The sequence below is a fragment of the Durio zibethinus genome, chromosome 2 (assembly GCF_047325235.1).
Source record: "Durio zibethinus cultivar Kanyao isolate XHJ-2024 chromosome 2, ASM4732523v1, whole genome shotgun sequence".
Classification (NCBI taxonomy): Eukaryota; Viridiplantae; Streptophyta; class Magnoliopsida; order Malvales; family Malvaceae; genus Durio; species Durio zibethinus.
In genome coordinates, this window is record NC_143163.1 from 34597378 (window position 1) to 34614363 (window position 16986).

At 32.2% G+C, this 16986-nt stretch overlaps 1 protein-coding gene and 1 pseudogene across 2 annotated transcripts; both read left to right on the top strand.

The window, feature by feature from the left end:
- The first annotated feature begins 618 nt into the window (after nucleotides 1–618).
- Nucleotides 619–2018, top strand: LOC149520152 (uncharacterized). The gene is made up of 2 exons (XM_089743024.1): nucleotides 619–735; nucleotides 871–2018. The coding sequence occupies exons 1-2, from the start codon at nucleotides 733–735 to the stop codon at nucleotides 1783–1785; spliced, it is 918 nt and encodes a 305-aa protein (XP_089599150.1). The 5' UTR covers nucleotides 619–732; the 3' UTR covers nucleotides 1786–2018.
- A 9125-nt stretch (nucleotides 2019–11143) lies between these two features.
- On the top strand, nucleotides 11144–16422 carry LOC111317983 (putative pre-mRNA-splicing factor ATP-dependent RNA helicase DEAH4; annotated as a pseudogene). The gene is made up of 10 exons (XR_016332852.1): nucleotides 11144–11490; nucleotides 11614–11646; nucleotides 11781–11896; nucleotides 12798–12883; nucleotides 13144–13358; nucleotides 13531–13622; nucleotides 14108–14227; nucleotides 14662–14809; nucleotides 14996–15272; nucleotides 16055–16422. The product of XR_016332852.1 is annotated as a putative pre-mRNA-splicing factor ATP-dependent RNA helicase DEAH4 (transcript).
- Nucleotides 16423–16986: the final 564 nt, after the last annotated feature.

The window sequence follows — 16986 nt, forward strand, 5'->3', positions numbered from 1 at the left end:
AAGAGCGGAATTAAGAGAATATTTTTCAAGCTTGTGGTTCAATTGCCAATATTAGAGAATCCAATACCAATTCAATGCTTTTCCTTTTTATTTTTTAACTAATTTCCTTTTCTTTTAATTAACGCACGGATTTTTTTATTTAGTTTTTATTTTTAACTACTGACGGTTAGATTTAATAATTTAAAATATGATGAAAGAAGATTTAAAATTTTAATAAAAATTATAAATTTAATAATAAAAAAAAAGTTATTATTGATATATTCACGAATTATAATATCATAATTTTTATATTTTATTTATATTTTATACAATATATACCAATTATTATGTATACAAACTCGAACATATCAGCTACGATCATCGTAATACAAGCAGAGGAGGATAATTTAGGCCAGGTAGCGAAAGTAGTAACGGTGGGGACCACATTACAAATGCTTATAACCGTTGACTATTATTCCCGCTAAAATTTATAACAGCCGTTCATTCTGCGACTTGAGCGTCAAACTAACCTTAAAGAAAAAAATTTATTGTTCTTTTCTTTTCATTTTTCAGATTTTCTATTCTGAGATTTACCAACTTTTAATTTTTTATATAAAAGTTAGTGATTTGATTTATTTAGGGTTTCGATTTGATCCTTGTAAAAGGTGAAATTCTTCGTTTCACCACTAAATAATTTATCCAGGAGAGGAAGCTTTTTGTTGATTGTCAATCTTTGCAATATCTGGCTTGATAATGGTATGATATTCTTGACTCAATTTGGTTTTATCAAATTACACAAAACTTGAGAAACTTCGAAAACATTCTATGTAATATGTGACTGAGATATTGTTTTTCAAGCTCAAACTGATTTTGTCTCTGATGTCTGATCAGGATGCTACAGCAAGGACTAGAATGAATTCTAGACGACGTCCATTGCTCACCTGTGGAGTGTCGGCCTTTTCTATCGCTCACAAAGCTTACTTAAAGGCTCAAGACTTGAATGAACCGTTAGGATCAATAGTGAAAAGAATTGTAACATTAGGCTCACAGGTATCCTCTCTTGTATATGCCCTGCAACATTTCTTGTTAGCTATCTTTTTCTATGTTGATGCTTGTATTTTAGCCCTCGAAAATGCAATTGAGACCGCTTTCCCACCATCAAAACATGTTTTCAACAAGGTTGATGAGCTTGTACAAATCATAGAAACTCTGCCTGGAAAATTTGAAGATTTTTTGGACAAATTTCCTGTGATAATCCAGCAAGTTCATTTGCTGGATTGGGCATTAGGACAGGCCATCTCTTGGCTGAAGTTGTTAACATCTATATTAACTCACTGGGGTTTAGGAAACACAAAGGAAAAAGAGATCGGGGTTGATACAAGTTACAATGAAAGCAATGGTATATCGACGGTAGCAACTGATCATGAAGCCAAGCTCCCTACAGAATCCCCAAGTCATGTTGGCCTTAATAACAATAAAGAAAAGTTTCCTCTTGCATCTGAAAAACAAATAACTGAAGCAGAAAAGGTTGGTGAGATAGCTAATCCAAGTGCTGCGAAAGGAACTTACAAAGAAGAATTAGAGAGAGGAAAAGGAGAAAATCTAGAAAAGAAGGGTGCAAAGATGGATGAGAATCCAGATGATACTGATGTTGTGGAGGACGAAACAAGTACAAGCAATGGTGTTGCACTGAAGAATGATTCCATCTTAGAGTTATTTGATTCTGGATGGCTTATGAATACTCCAGTAAAAAACACCATCGAAAACTCACTCCCGCGTTCTGTTTCATATACACGAGTACCTTAAATCGGGGGAACAATCAAGATTTCCATTTTGTTGTCATCCTGAATATTATACTGCCAATGCTAGCTTGTGCATATTGTACATTTAGCATAATTCTCAGAGCAGCCTGGTTGCTGCTGCCTTTCTATATTATGTAAAGTTGTATAATAGCTTGAAACAGCAACCTTATATGTGTTCATTGTAAATTTAGGTTTCTAAACTCAGCAGAAATCTACAAAATTTAGCTTTGAGTCTTGTACCTACTGTCCCCGTTATGAAATTGGAAGAGTTTGGCAAATAAAGATAGTAATTTGACTGCATTGCTCAAGACTTTGTGATGAATGGACCAATGTGGTGGAAAGAAGGATAAACTGAATAGGATTAACCAAAAATAATTGAAAGATGACAACCTTTGAAAAATGGTTGGCTCTTTATAAGTTTAAAGATAAGTTTTAGCTAAAGTTTCATTGTATGCCTCAAAATTTGATGTATGGAGCCAAAAGAAAGCAGGGCCTAATCATAAAATGAAGATAATCATGATATAACTATTGAGATGATCCCACCATCAATGACTAATGAGCAAATGAACCATATATAATTGACATGACTTTATAAATTGTTAATTGGCAATAGGTAGTAGGATCTTGTCAATCTCATCTAGTTGAAGGTTATTGGCTCTATGGAATTAACTTAAATAAGTTATGGTTGATTTATGAAGAAATGCTGGAATGATAGCACTGATATATATGCTTTGTTGCTTACTGCATCGATGTTTTGTCTGTTCTATGCAGCTGTGTTACAAGGTCAACAGCTGCAATAACAGCAGATAAAGGAACAGAAAAGAGAAAATTTTACATTTTGAATAGTCTTTCACTAACCCCATTTATAGCAAAGATTCCTATTGACTGAGTTTTAAAAAATCAACAAGCTCATTCATTGTCCTTTGTTTCTTCCTGCTCATTTTACCGTTTCTCTCCATCATCATGTAGATGTAGGCACTCCAACATATTCTAATGATAACAGAGATCAAACCTTACCCCTTAATTCATGTTGTACCATCAATGAAATAGACTAATTTTACGAGGTAATCAAGAGATTACTTAACAATCATGATTTTTGTTTATTGCTTTTCTGTATTAGAAAAAATTAAAAAAAAATTGTGATTTTAAGTTTTCTATTTTAACCAGTTTGTATAAAACTCTTCAATTGCTTTTTGTAACTTAAATTTTAATAATTTCGTAATGAAAAAAGAGTAAATCCCTACGATAAATTTGTTGAATTTGATTTTGGGTGTATTGTGTGCATGGATTCTGTTTGATTATAATTATTCTCCGTTGTGAGTATAGATTGTTGTGGGTGTGTGCAAGTGTATAATGGGTGTATTTATTAAATGGGGTAAATTTATGTTTGATCATTGAGAAAATAGAGAAATTTGTGAGAAATTGATTGATTTTTGAAGTTTAATATATTCTTTTTTTGGTATTTTTTATTCTAAATGATTTGGATTTGGATTTGCAGATGCAAGAGTTGTTTTCAAAGTTCATGAAAAGTGTGGTTTGATTTGAGTAAGACTCTATAATAATTCGAGTGAAGTATAAATACATTTTAAACGAAATTTTCCATTACTTTTTGTTAAACACAAAAATTTTCATTGAAAGGTAATAGTTTTTTTTTCTAGATTTATAATATGCATTTTACTTTGGAATGGAATTGTGTGCGGCAATTTGGATGTCTTCATGGATAGAATAGTTCATTACGGAGAAAACAATATTTTTTGCTTTTTACTTTAAGTTTTTGAGTGGTTTTATTGATGCAATAATTAAAATAAAACTTGAAAATTTGTTACCCGAATATCCTGGTTGTGAAAAAAATTAAAAAATAAAATCGTATGAAAAACTAAGAGAAAAAACCGAATGTATACTGAAAAACAGTTCATTAAGAATTATACAAATACTTTAGGTTTATATACAAATAACTAAGGGTTAAATTAGAAAATTAAATTTTCCTAAAAACCGATCTTATAATTTATGAATTGTCTATCTTAATTTTTTTGTCCTTAATTCTAGGGATACAAATACTTAATTTTAGAGATGTAACTACAAATTACAAAATTACAACCAATTGTAAATAAGTATTTTTTCACACTCCCCCTTAAGCTAGTGAATAGGTGTTTTCCATTCCCAGCTTGAAAATAATTTCTTAAAATATTGCACTACTAAGATCTTTAGTCAACACATCTACAAGTTGACCCTTGGTTGATCATACGATGTACAAATTAACTCACTGTCTAGTTTTTCTTTTATGAAATGCCAATCTACTTCAATGTGTTTTGTTTTGTCATGTTGCACAGGATTGTGTGCGATGCTTGTTACAGATTTGTTATCACAGTAGAGTCTTATTAGTCCATTTCACTTGATCTTCAAGTATTCTAGGATAATCTTTAACCATAGTAGTTCACAAATTCCTTGAGCCATTGCTTTGAACTTTGCTTCAGCACTTGATTTAGCCACCACATTTTATTTTTTACTCTTTTAAGTCACAAGATTACCACCTAAAAAAAAATACAATAGTCTAAGTTAGATCTTCTATCAATTACTGAACTTGCATAATCAGTATCTATATATGCTTCTAGAACAAGTCCTGAATTTTTTTTTAATAAGATACCTCTCCTAGGATTGGCCTTCAAATAGTGTAATATACGGTACATAGCTTTTAGGTACATTTTTTTAGGAGTATGCATAAATTGATTTACCACACTCATAACATATGTTATATTAGGTCTAGTATGTGAAAGATAAATGAGTCTTTCAACTAATCTTTGGTACATCTTTTATCTACAATAGCATCATCATTAGCTTCTTCAATTTTATGATTAGAATCTATAAGGGTATTTACAAATTTACATGCGAGCTTTCCAGTTTTCTTCATAAGATCCATCATATATTTCTGTTATGAGATGAAAATACCATACCGTGAGTGACCTACTTTAATTCCTAGAAAGTACTTCAATCTCCCTAGCTCTTTTATCTCAAATTCTCTAATCAAACATTATTTTAGAGATTCTTTCTCTTTTTTATCATTTTCAGTTACAATTATATCATCAACATACACTAATAGAACTGTGACTCTTCTTAAATCAGAGTACTTAATAAATAATGTGTAATCTCTTTGACTCTGTTTATATCTCATTGTTAGCATCACTTTGGCAAATCTCTCAAACTAAGCCTTAAGAGACTGTTTAAGGCCATATAAAGTCTTTTTCAGTTTGAATACTTTGTTTGCTTCTAGAAGACCTCCAAATCTCGGTGGAACCTTCATATATATTTCTTTTTCAAAATCATCATGTAGAAAAGCATTTTTCACATCAAATTGTTGAAGCTATTAATTAAAATTTATAGCCAATGATAACAAAATCTTAATTGTATTCATCTTGACAATTAGAGCAAAAGTTTTCTGATAATCCAATCTATAAGTTTAAGTGTAGCCCTTAGCCACTAACCTGACTTTATACCTTTCAATAGTACCATTCGTCTTGTATTTTATAGTGAAAACTCATTTGTACCCCAGTAAATTTTTTTTTTTTTAGGTAACTCTACCAGTTCTCATGTCTTATTTTTTTTTAAGACCTCAATTTCTATTTTTATAACTTGCCTCCGTTTCTCACTGAATAATACCTCAGATAATGTAATTGGAACAAAAATTGTGTTTAGGCTCACAAAAAAAAATTTATGGGATGGTGAGAATTTTTCAAATGATACAAAATTAGAGATTAGGTATAATGAATGCTTAGTACATTCTCTGATTCTTTTTCTAATGGTAATAAACAGATTATAATCACTAATTATAGTTTTAGGAGATTCATGCTCATTTCGAGAAATAAAGTCAAAAACTATAGTTACCTTATTTTTAGAGTTAGGATCAGGTACTTGGATTGGCATTGGTTCAGGATCTGAAACTTTCTTTCTTGAGCACATCTGTAATTCTTTTATAGAATCAAGAACAATATTATCTTTTGTCACATCTTCTATGTTTGAAATTGGTTCAAATTCAAATTCAATGTTTGACTTGGGCTTAGCAAAAATAGTTTTTGACTCAAAAAAATTAATAAGTGAAAATGTTAAAAAAAATGATAAATCAAGCAAAAAAAAAGTCTTTATCTTTATCTTTCAAGAATAAAGTCTTCCCCTGAAGATAAGGTTGAGTACAAAATGAGTTACTTTCTTCAAAAGTAATATCTGCAGACACATAAATTTTTTTGATTGGAGGATGATAGCATTTATACCCTTTTTGAGTTGATGAATATCCTATAAAAATGCACTTAGTTGCTCTAGGATCTAACTTTTTCGTATTATGACTGTGAACATGAACAAATGATGTACAACCAAATATCATAGGTGTAAGGTTGTTTGTAGTATTAAAGTTGGGATAAAATTATGAGAGTAGTTTCATAAGAGTTTTCAATCCTAAAACCCTTGAAGGTAATTTATTTATAATATGTGTGACAGTAAAAATAGCTTTCCCCCAGTAAGATTTTGGTACGTTTGCTTGAAAAAGTAAAGCTCGGGTTGTGACTAGTAAATGACTATTTTTTTCTCTGTCACTCCATTCTACTATGGAGTATTAACATAAAATGACACATGGATAACCTTTTTTTTTTAGAAATAGGTAGATAAACTCTAGTTGAAATAGTCTCTTGCATTATTAGACTTAAATTTCTTGATTTTCACTTCAAATTGATTCTAGATCATGTTTTAAAAGCTTAAAAACATACTATTTACATTTGATTTAGATTTAAATAAACATATCCAAGAGATCTTGGTACAATCATCTATGAAAAAAATAAATCACTTTGCACTTAAAATATTAAAAATTGTAAAAGAACCCTATATGTCACTATGAATCAAGTAAAAAGGAGTAGAACTTTTTTTATTGCTAATTGAAAAAGACACACGTCTATGCTTTGCAAGTTCACAAACATCATAATGAAAATTTTTAGCATTTAATCCTTTAAACAAAGAAGGAAACATGTTTTTCAAAGTTCCAAAAGAAAGATGTCCAAGACGAAAATGATAAAGTCAAATTTTATCTTTATTGAAAGATTTTTCAGAAAAAAATGACAAAGGTAAACTATTCTTGATATTACTCGTGTTATTTAATATCTCAAGATAGTATAGTCCATATTTCTCCTTAGCAAGTCCAATCCTCTTTCCCGAACTCTTGTCCCGAAATTCGTAATAAAAGGGATAAAAAGTCACTTTTCAATTCATATCTTTGATAAATTTTTGTATAGATATCAGATTAGTAAACAATCCATGAACATGAAGAACCTTTTTAAGAACAAACGAAGGATTAATTTGAACATCTCACATTCCTATCACTGTAGTAAGTGAACAATAATTTTTTTATTACTAGGATACAAGGTATATATACTGAACTTCTATGAAGAATGTATCATATTGTCTATGGCTCTTGAGATAATGACCCAAGAACTTATAATAGGCTTAACCGAGACATTTAATTCATGAGAACCAGAAGCTTTACCTAAACTAAAGACCTTAACCAAGAAACATACCTCAGTAGGCTTTTCAAAGATTTTTAATAGGCTTATCAATTTTTCAATCTCTTCTCTATCCAATTTTTCTTGTTTTCAAGACATCTATAGTACTCCGATGATTGTTTTTAATTGGCATTTCCTTAAATTAGGTGGTAGTGATATATTTATTTAAATTGAAATAAGTCTTAAGATATAACCAGAAATGACTTTTAGCAATGAAGGCTAAAGAAGGAAAAAATAAAATAGCTATGAAAGTCTTAATAGGGTTCGATAATGAAGGCCTAAAATAGAAGTCAACAATGAAGGCTGAAAATTTTACTTTTCAAGAAGAACCTAAAGCTTCGATACCATGTGAAAAAACTAAGAAATAAAATTGTATGAAAAACTAAGAGAAAAAACTGAATGTATATTGAAAAACTGCTCATTAAGAATTATACAAGCATCTTAAGTTTATATACAACTAACAAGGGGTTAAACTAATAAACTAAATCTTTCTAAAAACTGATCCTATAATTGAGGGATTATTTATCCTAATTTTTTTATCATTAATTTTAGGGATATAAATACTTAATTCTAGAGATACAACTACAGATTACAAGATTACAACCAGCTATAAATAAGTGTTTTCTCACATTGATGAATATGGATTAAGTAGAATCAAACAACAAAGATGAGGATCAAATACTTTGAAGCAATTTTAAATTAGGACATTCAATACTTTGACACAAAGGTTAGAACTTTTAATGTTGTGTTTAACTTAAATTTTTTTTTTTGTTTGGTTTAACCAAACGGAGACCTATTATTAAAATCATATTGTTTACTCCATTTTTATCATACTATTATTTGCATATTGGTATTTAATACTTTTAATTTACTTTTTTAAAGACTTTTTTTTTTCAAGTTTCAAAATAGTTTGAAATACATCTTCCATTGTCCGGTGAGTTTTGATTATGATGGGTAAAAATCTTCATGAAAAATATGCTCTATTTTTATTTCAATATAAATTTACTTTCAGCTTCGTCTTTTGAGTTTGCTTTTTTATATGACTCTATTTCTATATATTTCATACATATTAGCTTCCATGGTTTCAAGAATTTATTAGAGTTAGAGTTTAGGGCTTTGTGTGAAAGAATTCAAACCATTTTTTTTTTTTATGTTCAAGTTTATATTTTAAAGATATTTTTATTTTTGTTTTAATTTTTTTTACGAAATTAGCTTTTAAATTCTTTTATATATGTTTTTGTTTCATGAATTCCAAGAATTGATATTTTTTTTTATTGTTGTTTTAACTTTGCAACTATTTAATTGTCTTTATTTGAGTGTTTTTATGGTTTCTTTGGTGGCAGGAGACGAATACTAGACATTTGTATGGAATATTGGATGTGACCCTCAATTTATTAATGTTGAGCTTCTATGGCTCCTCCTTTTTTAAGGTATTTCAAAAATTAATTATATTAATAATAGTTATTCTAATTTTTTTTAAAAATCAAGATAAAAGTGAGATACATATAAATATAGAAGCCTTTAATTATTTTCTTTAAAGTAAATTTGGATCATAAAAAGAAAAACTATGTTTTCATACCTAAGATTAGGTTGAAGATATTTGACCAAAAATTTTTGCCCTTTTCATTAAGATACCAAGATATTTTACTGTTTATAGCATGTTCTTATGTTTACTTCAAGTTGAGAATGCAAGCCGTAAAATTTAAAAAATAAAGAGCCATTTTGGTTGATTTTTGTCTATTAATTTTTATGAGTAAGAGATATTTGTCAAAATGTCTCTTGAAGTTTTTTAATATTGTAGGATTCAATTCTCATAAGTTTTGTATCATACATATATTTGATAACTGACATAAATAGACAGTATTAAATCTTCTTTTGAGCTTAGCACACATTTGCTTGAAATTTTGTAGTTTATGAATAAAAATGTAAGTCTCCATTATTTTAAAACTTAATCTAGATATATTGCGGTTTTATACTGAATACATCTTTTTCTTTTTAAACAATTGATTTTTGTATAGTTTTTAAATATATCATTTTTCTATCTCTATGTTTATGAAAACATTTTTGGAAAAGTCTTTTTGTTATTGGTCTGATCAAGATTTGAGAGATTGTTGGCAATTTGAATGGCATCGGTTGAGAAGGAATCATGTTATTAATGGCAAGTTTAATAAAAGTATACTTTCATCGTATATTTGATACTGAATCCCGATAATAACGTGTAAGTATTTTCTTTGTTTTACGTTGAAACTTGAACTTTTACAAATATAGAGCACAACTTTAATTTCACCCGGAAAGTCTAGAGCTACCCAATTTCAAATTTTAATAATTTAAAACCAAATTGATATAAATTTAAATAGCTCAAATATCAAATTTAAATGATTTCAGATCAAAATCAGTCAAAGTTTATTTGTTTGACATTAATAGGAGATAGTATAAACAAAATAAATCAGTTGATCTCCTAACAATCCATCATAAACATTTCAAAAAGCAAATGATAAAGCAGCTTCAACTTGGCAAGACAGAAAGATAAAGAGCCAGCAAAAATTCATTGAATCAACAAATACCAAAAACCATAACGTTGTCAAGAATGATGTCATTTTATGATCACACTACTTACCAATGACATGAGTGCAACAAATTACAACTTTATGAGTAATCAGACAAAAGTGTCAGATACTTTAGCATTTTCCTTATACGGTCTATATGTCAAAAGTTCAAAAAGTCAGAATGCATCAGAAAATGCACAACTTAAGATAACAATACCCATCTTACTTCCGATTGTCCTTGCCACAGTGGGCATTCCCTTAGTTTCTTGTTGAAACTTGGACTTTTACAAGTGCAAAGCACAACTTTGATTTCACCCGGAAAGACCAGAGCTGCACAATGTCGTCAATCTTTAGTCGATTATTCTTGACAACTGAGTTCCACGTGCGGGTCATGACATAGCTTGAACTTTTCCCTCTATATTTCCACCTTTTAAAAGTCACAGTAGTTTCCTTCATTGATGGTTCTAACAAGCACACTTCCAAGGCGTTGTTTACATCCTCCAAATCCTCAGCCTCTGTTTTATTGAGAAACTCATGAGTTTTGAGTTGTGAAAACGGCATGGAGAAGCGACTGGCTTGAGGGTTCACGTCAGAGTAAAAGACTTGCTTTTGTATCACCAAAACCCAATCGGAGCCACCCATGTTTTCAACTATATGTTGTTTAAAGCTCTCAGGCAGGTCTGGCGAAGGGATTGCGCAAACAAGTTTCTCTTTCTTGCGTCTCTTCAATGTCAGTCCTTTCGATTCTTCATCAACATCTGCTTCTTTGAGTTTGAGTTTCCTTTTCAGTCCAACATTCTTCCCCTGTTTGAAACCAATATTCTCTTCTTCGCACAGGGTTTGAAGATGTGGTACATTGTACAGGAAACACTTCAAGTACGAATTATGCCCTTTCTTTTCTTCTCCGTTGCGCAGTTTCTGTTGGCCAACTCTGGCAACCTCTAGCAAGTAATGGAAAGGAGTGCAGTTGGGATCAAACTTTGTGTGCTTGAAATCGTCAAGGGTGAGTAGTTCCATGCAGTAGAAACAGTAGAAAGACTTTAGAGATGGGTGGAAATGAGAGAATTGTAACAGGGAATAATTGAGAAACCGAATGGAAGTAGAATTTGCTAAATTTAATGAGATCATAGGCCAGAGAGATACATATATACTCCTTAACCTGGTATTCTTCCAACCCAAGCAACAGAGAGGGAGAAAGATTTGATCAATAAATATAACCGTTGCGTTATCTCAATGAAAATGACCTTTGTTGACCGCGAACCCGAAAAAAGCGGTTAAGGCGCGCCCAAACTGCAAAACATAGGTTTACCTCATTAATCCAATGGTTCAAGCCCAACCCCTGTTTTAAAAAAAACACCAATTTTCAAATATAATAATATTGAACCGTTAAAAATTTCTATCAAATTGGAAAAAACCAAACAAACTGCCATATCTAATCGATGGCCATCTTCCAATCGTGCAATTCGAGAAGAAGATCATATAAATGGTGGGGCAAAATCCAGCGGTGGTCATAATAGGAGAGACCGGTTCGGGAAAGAGCACTCAGCTCTCTCATATGCTCCACACCGATTCCGGAATCGTCGCCGTCACTCAGCCCCGCCGCGTCACTGCCGTCTCCGTTTCCAGGTACCGTTAATCGTGTTATGGGAAAATTGTGGGTTTCTGAAATTTTCCTGGTAATCATGTTTGGATCTCATGAGGTCTTACTAAGTAATTGGATTTTGGCTGGTATGCATGTTCGGCATCCAGGGTGGTGACATCTTAATATTCATGATTGGACACGTGAGCTCTCTTTCTCTTTCTCTCTCTCTTGGGGTGCCATTAGATGCGGATTTATCTTGTATCTTCTACTTGGTTATAGCATTGATTCATTGATAATTTTACTGATTCTTTCAAAGTTGAGTGGCCATTTATAGGATGATATAGACAAGTTGGTATCAAAGCTGGAGAATAGAGTTCGAAGTCTAAAGGAAGGCTCCTGCATGAATGCCATAAACCTTCTCTCCATGGTTCCTTGCCAACTGAAATGCAGGTATGCTTTCCTTCTCAGCTTTTCTTTTCCTCCATCAGGAAAGTGATTTTTCAGTTTTTATCAACAATATTGGCACAATCAAGTCTCCTTTGCACCATTGGAAATGAAATTAATTTAAGCTCTATTGGCTTGGGATGATATTAATGGTTTTGAATTTGCATAATTTTGACCTAACAGGTGTGTGTATTCAGTCCTCCACCTCCAAACCGTCGGTGTTTTATTGTTGCCACAAACATAGCTGAAACTTATTTGACAGTTGATGGTGTTGTGAAAGAAAACTTGATACTTGTAAAATGTTGCTTGTTTGTGTTTGTCTCTGTCTTTGCTTTTCTTTCTCCTTCTGAATAGAAGATAGTGTAGACAATGAATTGCATTCGTACTACTAATATGTACAAAATCTCCTTAATTTTGGTATTTATTAGCCAACCTTTTTCCTACCTAATTTGCCAAGATTATGTGAATATTTCTGCTCTTAGCAAAGCAATTATTATAATGTCATGATTATGTATGTTTTGAAATAAAAATGAAGAATTAACAAAATGGCCAAATATTAGAAGAAATGCAAATCCTGGGTGTCTATGTGCAAATAAATCTAGTAAAATTAAAACATAGCAGAGACAAGGTTATTCTGAATTTATAGGTGTTATAGTTTGGTTTACTATTTTGTTCCTTTTTGTTTCTTAATTTTATAGGTGTAAATTTTCTACCTAGGGAAGGCACTAAGATTTGGTCCTAAGGGTCCTGATAAATATTAAGACTTATATATGGTCCAATAATGACTATATTGTTATGATATTGTTGTACCGTTTTCCTAAGTCTACCACCTGCTTTTACACTTGGTCTTAGTTAATAAGATCAATTGCATTGATACATTGATTGACTTCTCTCTAAACTAATATAGGTATTTATTGATTCTGATTGTGTAAGGCAACGACAATACAACCCAGCAACTGGAATGTATTCCCTTGATTTTGTTAAAACTAGCAGGTAAGTAGATGATTTAATGTTTCTTTCGGCTTTTGGAGCCTATTCATGTGTTCCTAGTAGCACAACTTACAGTTGTGATTTGTTTGCAAGTTAAATTTTCTTTATATGCATGATTATGCTTTCATTTTGCAACAACAAGTTATATGTTCTTGTCTTTCTTTTGTCACTTGAGTGACCCATTGTTAGTATTCTTCCAAATCATTTCTATTTTCTTTCCCTCGTTTCTTTTTGACATCATTTTTTTTTTTGTATGCCTGAAGGGTACAAGGTAATCAACGTGCAGGATAAGCTGGAAGAACATGTCCAGGGAATTGCTAACGTTTATGCCCTTCCAGTGTTTACAATGATGAGTTCCTCGATGTAACAGTTCCTGAAATACAGCAATCTTCTCTTTCTGGCAGTGTTATTTTTCTAAAGTCATTGGATCTCCCTGATATCGATATTCTGAAGTTTGATTTTCTGGATCCCCCTTCTAGTAAGAATGCATTCTTATTGTGTTCAATTGTTGTTTGGGCAGAAAGAAAGAACAAGCATTTGAGTTGTCACTGTTTAAAATTTTCATTCGGTAAATATCTGAATTTTGCAGTTTCTGCCAATGTTTCCTTTTAGAATTGGGATATTGATTAATCTGATTGGTTTAAGTGTAGCTGAGTCATTAGAAGATGCTTTAAAGCAACTATATCTGATTGATGCTATTGATGAGATGGATCAATCACAAGTATTGGGCGAACAGTTGCAGGTAAGGATTCACATTACTTACCAAGTATTACCATGCTCACAAAGGTTTGTTGCCATTAGTTGATAAATGCATGCATAATGTGGAAGATGTAGCTTGTAATTTTTTATACCTCACTCAATCATGGTTATGATATCTATGGATGTGCAACACCTGAAACTGGGACGTTGGAAGACAAGAATTTGGGTGCAGTCAACTTCCTGATGATGAATTACCAACCCTTACCATGAAACCAAACTCAGAATGGCCACCTTCATTGATTCCTATTTAACTTACGTTTACAACCGGCAACATGGGTTACTGTGTATTGTAATGTAGAAGAATTTATTTACCTAGAATTACTATTTGTCTTGGTTTTAATTTACCACTCTTTGTAGTGTTTATCATAGCTACTTGTGTACATAAATAATTTTATGTGGATATTTTTCTGTCAGAAACTGCACCACTTTGCAGATGAGCTCACTTCACAACTTTGTATTTGCATGCAGAGCACCCATCGGAACCATCACTTTCTAGAACCTTAATTGAGGCAAATGACAACAGTTGCTTATCCCAGGCTCTGACTGTTGCTGCCATGTTATCAGCAGAAACAAATTTGCTTATTGAAGGTTATGTCATGAAAGTCTTTATGAGATTGTCATTATAGGGATGCTGACTATAGCTTTTCCGGTTATCTTTAATTTAAAAGCAACTAGTTGCATGTATATGTTTTTTAAACACTGCAAATTGTAATTTGCAGTTCCTACTGCATGCAGATGTAATACCTTATTTGGTGAAACCAAAAACCTTTTAGATGTTTTCAACTAAATGTCATACTCTGGGTTCTTTATGTGTTTGGTCTAATATCCTCATGTTCTTCAAGTTTTCTCTAAGGCTCATTTGATTAACTAAAAAGGAAAAAGAAATTGTTTCACTTTATTTTGATATGATTTTGGGAGATGGGATGGTTGAGGACTCATGATATCCAAATTCTATCAATGGACTACTGAATGCTTAATAATAGATTGTAATAACAAATAACATAATTTTTCTCTACCTGCAGCGAGAGTAACGAGAAGAAAAGGAAACACCCTCCTTTGGACCTTCGTGATGGTTCTGGTTTTGGTGATCACATCCAGTTGTTACTGATCTATGAATGCTGGGATGAAAATGATTACAATATTGGCTGGTGCAAAGGTTATGACTTGCAGGTGCCTTTCTTATCTTCCAATTGAGAAAGCATGCATTTAGAAACTGTAAGACATTAGACATGCCGTTTGGATTGTTTATGCTATACTCTGAAATGTCACCAAATAGTATGATGTTATTGCCATAAATTTGGCTAGCCTTTTGACTTTTTCCATGCATCTAATAGTGGCATTAATTGCTTTTTTCAGAACAATAATAGAAATCTACCTCAAGTACTTGATGCATGTGCATACCCTGTCATTCATTTTCAGATGGATCTTTCTGTGATGAGCAGAAGTGCCCTGGATGTTATGGATACATTATGGATGGAATATCTTTGATCCTGTTCTCTTGCTAAAGATGAATAACATACGTGGAACTTACTATTGTTAGGTGCAAGGAATGATGTTTGTCAAAGAAGTTTGAAAACAGTTATCTCAGATAATGCAGAAGATAGCAAGGGGTCTGCATTGATTTGGCTTAGTGGTGATTTCTGGAGATTTTGCTTTTGTTAATTTGACCTAGCTTTACTTTGCATATTTATAACTCACATAATCAAACCATAAGTAGATGTGTTTGATGTCTTTGCCCTTCTGCTCCCATAATTCTGCTTCCTAGAAAAATGATTCTTGCTTGAAATAGTAGTTTGGGGGCATAGTGGCCTTAGCTTCTCAATCCATGTAGTAGATAAATATTAGAGTAAACTTCCCGCACATCGCTTGCATTTTCTGTGGCAGTGGTAACTGGAATGTTCCCGTAGGTTTGGGAACAGGGAAATGCATAGAAACATCTCTTTCTTCAGAAATCCTGCGGTTAATAACCTAGTCTTCTATCCTGTCTTTGCCATTTTCCTTCTACCTAGAAGTTTCTTTATTGCAGTAACTGTTTATGTACCTGAAAAATAGGGTCATCAGATGGGCGAGCACATCAAAGTCGGATATGACATCAGAATTATAGGAATTTGAGAAAGGCATTGTGTATCGGCTATGACATCAGAATTATAGGAATTTGAGGAAAGACCATAAACCAATGTCATATTCTTTGAACTCATTAATTAACCAATGGGGCAATGGCCCAATCCATGTTTTAAATGAAAAACCAATTTTCAGATGTAATAAAAAAAGACAAAGACTCCAAAGAAAATTTATTGAAATTTTCAATCAATTGGAAAAAAAAAAAAAAAACCTGCTGTATCTAATCAATGCCCAATCTTTGATTGTATCTATTTCATTTGGTTTATGCTATTGTTATCGGATCATTCATTTCAGGGATATATTGCTTGGTTAAAAGACATGCCTCCAACTTAAAAGTTTTGAATTCTGATCATATCAGTAAACCTTGGTGGTGAAAAAGTGTCGAAATTCTTAGCAGATTGTCCCTTGTTGACTATCGCCAGAAAAATATTTCCTGTGGAAATATTCTACATCAAGAAGTGCCCTACAAGCTCTCTTGGTATGATGGGAGTCCATCTTTTACTACATAGTCTGCTGTTGCAAGCTTTTATTATGCATACATGATGACCATTTCTTCTTGTTTTCTGCATCTACATCTGCTCTAGTTACATGAACATCTGCTAATGTTGATAGAAATACTATGATTTTTTTTCCTTATATGATGACTATTATCCATCCACTAAGCTATGTTGATTAATAGTAATATTGATGTATACAAGTCGGTTTATGGTCTTTTATAAACTGTTTGTCTAATCAGACCTGTTGGCTCGGATAACTGATCAGGATTCTACAGCATGCGCTGGAATGAATTCTAGACGACATCCATTGAACACCTGTGGAGTTTCGGCCTTGGCTATCGCTCACAAAGCTTACATAAAGGCTTAAGATTTGAATGAACCATTAGGATCAGTGGTGAAAAGAATTGTAACATCAGGCTCACTGGTTTCCCTTCTTGTCTATGCCCTGCAACATTTCTGGTTAGCTCTCATTTTCTATGTTGATGATTGTATTATAGCCCCAAAATGCAGTTGAGACCTTTTTTCCCACCATCAAAACATGTTTTTAACAAGGTTGATGAGCTTGTACAAATCATAGAAACTTTGCCTGCAAAATTTCCTTTGGTAATCGAGCAAGTTCCTCCTATAGCGTTTCTGCCCAATTTCCTGGAAATGCGAGTTTAACTATTGCTGGTAGAGCCACCAGTCCCACGTTGAACATTTGAATCCACGACTGTGCGCAAATTAGTT